General features: G+C 44.5%; 2 protein-coding genes across 4 annotated transcripts in view; one reads left to right on the forward strand and one right to left on the reverse strand.

Annotated features, from left to right (window-relative positions):
• LOC109292264 (tubulin alpha-3 chain-like) overlaps window positions 1-303 on the reverse strand; it is a 7,572-nt gene extending 7,269 nt beyond the window's left edge. The window contains exon 1 of one of the 3 annotated variants that reach the window (XM_019509651.1): window positions 66-303. In XM_019509651.1, coding sequence (XP_019365196.1) covers window positions 66-288 — 223 coding nt within the window. In that variant the 5' untranslated portion in view covers window positions 289-303. The remainder of the gene's footprint in view (window positions 1-65) is intronic. The other 2 variants (XM_019509650.1, XM_019509652.1) reach the window with 2 other exon arrangements.
• The window catches only part of COPG2 (coatomer protein complex subunit gamma 2), a 770,521-nt gene that overhangs the window by 712,092 nt on the left and 55,369 nt on the right, over window positions 1-3,060 (forward strand). The gene's annotated exons all lie outside the window — the stretch shown is intronic.

Genomic DNA, 3,060 nt, shown 5'->3' on the forward strand with positions numbered 1-3,060 from the left:
AAAAAATGAATGTAGCCTTGCCTGCATCACAGACAGAACAGGCTAAAGCCAGCCATGTGCGTTACCTATGACTGTGGGTTCCAGGTCTATGAACACTGCTCTGGGCACATACTTCCCAGCTCCAGTTTCACTGAAGAAGGTCCCAAAAGAAGAGTCAATTTGTTCAGCTGTTTCTGAAATGATGCCATTTGGTTGGATCCCATGTTCTAGGCAATATAATTCCCAGCAGGCATTGCCCATCTGGACTCCAGCCTGGCCAATATGGATTGAAATGCACTCCCTCTGCATAAGAAATTGGGGAGAGATACAACATGAAGTCAAGACAAGATGCCGCACTTGTTAACCGTCCCCTTACTCGATTTACCTCCTCATCCATGGAAAAAAAAAAAAAAGAGACTCCAGGAGGACTGGGCAGCAATCTCAGCCCTTTCTGCCTGGGCTACACAGGATGTCAAACTAGGTACAGCAATTCATGGGTGTGGACGTACAGACTTCTAAAAGTTATGTTAACCCATATAGGCAGATAAGTTCAAAAGGGTTTAAGTGCAGCAAAGCAACTCGAACTTTAACTCTGGATGAAGGAGAGTTGAAACTGGAGCCAGTTCTGCACTTCAGCTGCTCTCAGCATGTTCACACCACAATTAGAAGGTACCAGCTGCTGCCCTTTGGAAGTGCTCCCCTTTTGAAAGGGGCTCCCAACATTCACCCTAGGCTTAAACTAGTCTAAGGGTTACATCAGTCCACACCCTAATGGGCCTTTCTGGCCCCAGAAACTGGCCCACGTGCATGTCCCCCACTTCCTCCTCCAGCCACCACCATAAGCAACTGGAGACATCTACACAAAGCAATTACAGGAAAGTTCCTCTTTTCAGTAAGAGGTAAGCTAGCAGAGTTTATTTCAGGGGCTTGCAACTAGCAGACTTAAGTTTCCTCCATGCCCCCCTTGTAAACTGTAGGAAGTAGAAGCTACAAGTAAAACAAAGCAGAACAACACCCTGAAGATCCAGCAGTTCCTAGAACCACACTTGGATGCAACACATTCGTGAGTTCCCCAGGATGGAAGGATACTGTTTTCCCTTTAACTCAGGGATAAAGCCATTCAACGACATGCTCATAAATTCACACTCAAGGTGTGAACAATTGCAAATGACCATTCCTTAACATGCTTCATGCTCCCCCCTACTACCCAGTATTGGCTCTTTTTGAATGTCTCAGAAAAGAGCCAAGATCACAGGACCACAGCTACCTAGAGTTGCACTGGCATGCCTAAAGACACAAATTAAAGCTTATTTAGTTTAAATAATGGGACAGGTTGCACTTATTTTGGTGTGGCTACTGTTCCCACAGTTTTGGTTTCATTAGATTCATTCATTCAGGCAAAATAGAGTTTAAGTTAACCTTAGAAACAGCATTTGTACGTAAAGAAGAGAAATAGCCTTACATATTTCTAGGCTACTTAGCAGAGTGAATGAGTTACTTTGAAGTTTAACCAGCTAGGACTTAATCTGGCAGAGTAGGAAGAGAGTGAAGACAGGTTCTAGCTGAAGTACTATCAAACATGTGAAGCAAACAACACAAGAGATACCTGCTCTCTGAGAAGAGAGCACCGATTGTTCCTCCTAACCACAGTAGGCAGAAGCATTTCAGATCAATGTTATTTTCCTAATTCATTAACACCCAAACAAAACCACTAACTACAGGAAAGGAGTCCAGTCTCTCAACTTCGATAGGAAAAGAAAGCTACTTGCCAACACTTACCATGGCTAAAAAAAACCCCAAATCAACTAACTAGCCACAAGCAAAAACACTGTACCAGTGGTGTTTCCACTGCCTAACTTTATACCCCTCCTGAAAAAACATCCCAGCTGCTCTATGCAAAGAGCTGCTTCTTAAAGGGGAACTAATTTTGTTTCTCCTTTGACCAGGGTGGTTTAATGAAACTTAAACAACTTGGTAACGATGTGTATGTGCACTATTAGTGGCCTGGGCTTGGAAGACAGAACCTGGTTTATGCTAATATTTGGGACATAAAAGTAGCACTCTAATTCTCCAAGTATCACTCTAATACGAACAAAACAAAGGAAAAGCCATTCAATTTATAAAAATTCAGCACATATTTTGCCTGTTTTTAATTAAAGAAAGGGATAAGGAGCAGAAATCAAAACATTTTACCTTAGCTATTAGGGGAAAAGCACCCAGGTATGATGTACAGTAATCCCCCAAGTAAAATGGTGAACACTTTGTTTTGTTAACTAAGAAATAGCTTTGTATTAATCTTATAATTGTTGTGTCATCTGTCAGAGGGATGTCTCCTGATATCGTAAGGAAGTGGGTTACAGGATCTAATAGGCCCTTTCCTTCTAAATTAGTGTAATAATAAAAATGGAAAAGATGAAGCCATGGAGAGTGTCCTGCCGAGACCCCCAGCTATAGATCGACAAGTCACGCAGAGGTGTCTGCTGTCTTCCAGGCCAGCTGTAAAGAACAACCTCATGCTAGCTGGAGGGAAGGAGGACCTAGCCTTGCTTCTGCATGGAGACCTGCATGTATTCAAGAAAACCCCCTGCATCCAAGCCAAACCACTGGGACTTTCAGGCCTGCATGTAGGATGCCAGCCAAATGATTTGGAAACATCTGGAGCCCTGGGCAGGGGTGGAGGATATTTGCCGGGAATAGGACCGCTTTTTCAAATATATAGGGAGGATGAAGAAGGCACCAGGTAATGTGGGGCCCCTGCAAAGTACGCTGGGCAATCTGGTGGTTACGCCAGAGGAGAAAGCGGAACTCTTTAACCAATTCTTCACCTCCGTTTTCTTGTGCAGGGACTGGGACTTCCCCCCTGTGATGCCAGACGGACTTATAGAATGGGAAACTCCCTTCCTGAGAGCAGGGAGGCAGAAAGGGATCTTGGAGTCATTACTGACTCCAAGATGAACATGGGCCAACAATGCGAGGTCATGGTTAGCAGGGCTAACCGCACCTTGTCGTGCATCCACAGGTGCATCTCAAGTAGAGCCACGGAGGTGACCCTCCCCCTCTATGCAACGCTGGTCAGGCCAC

Source organism: Gavialis gangeticus, unplaced genomic scaffold (assembly GCF_001723915.1).
Source record: "Gavialis gangeticus isolate Ggan-Ray unplaced genomic scaffold, GavGan_comp1, whole genome shotgun sequence".
Classification (NCBI taxonomy): Eukaryota; Metazoa; Chordata; order Crocodylia; family Gavialidae; genus Gavialis; species Gavialis gangeticus.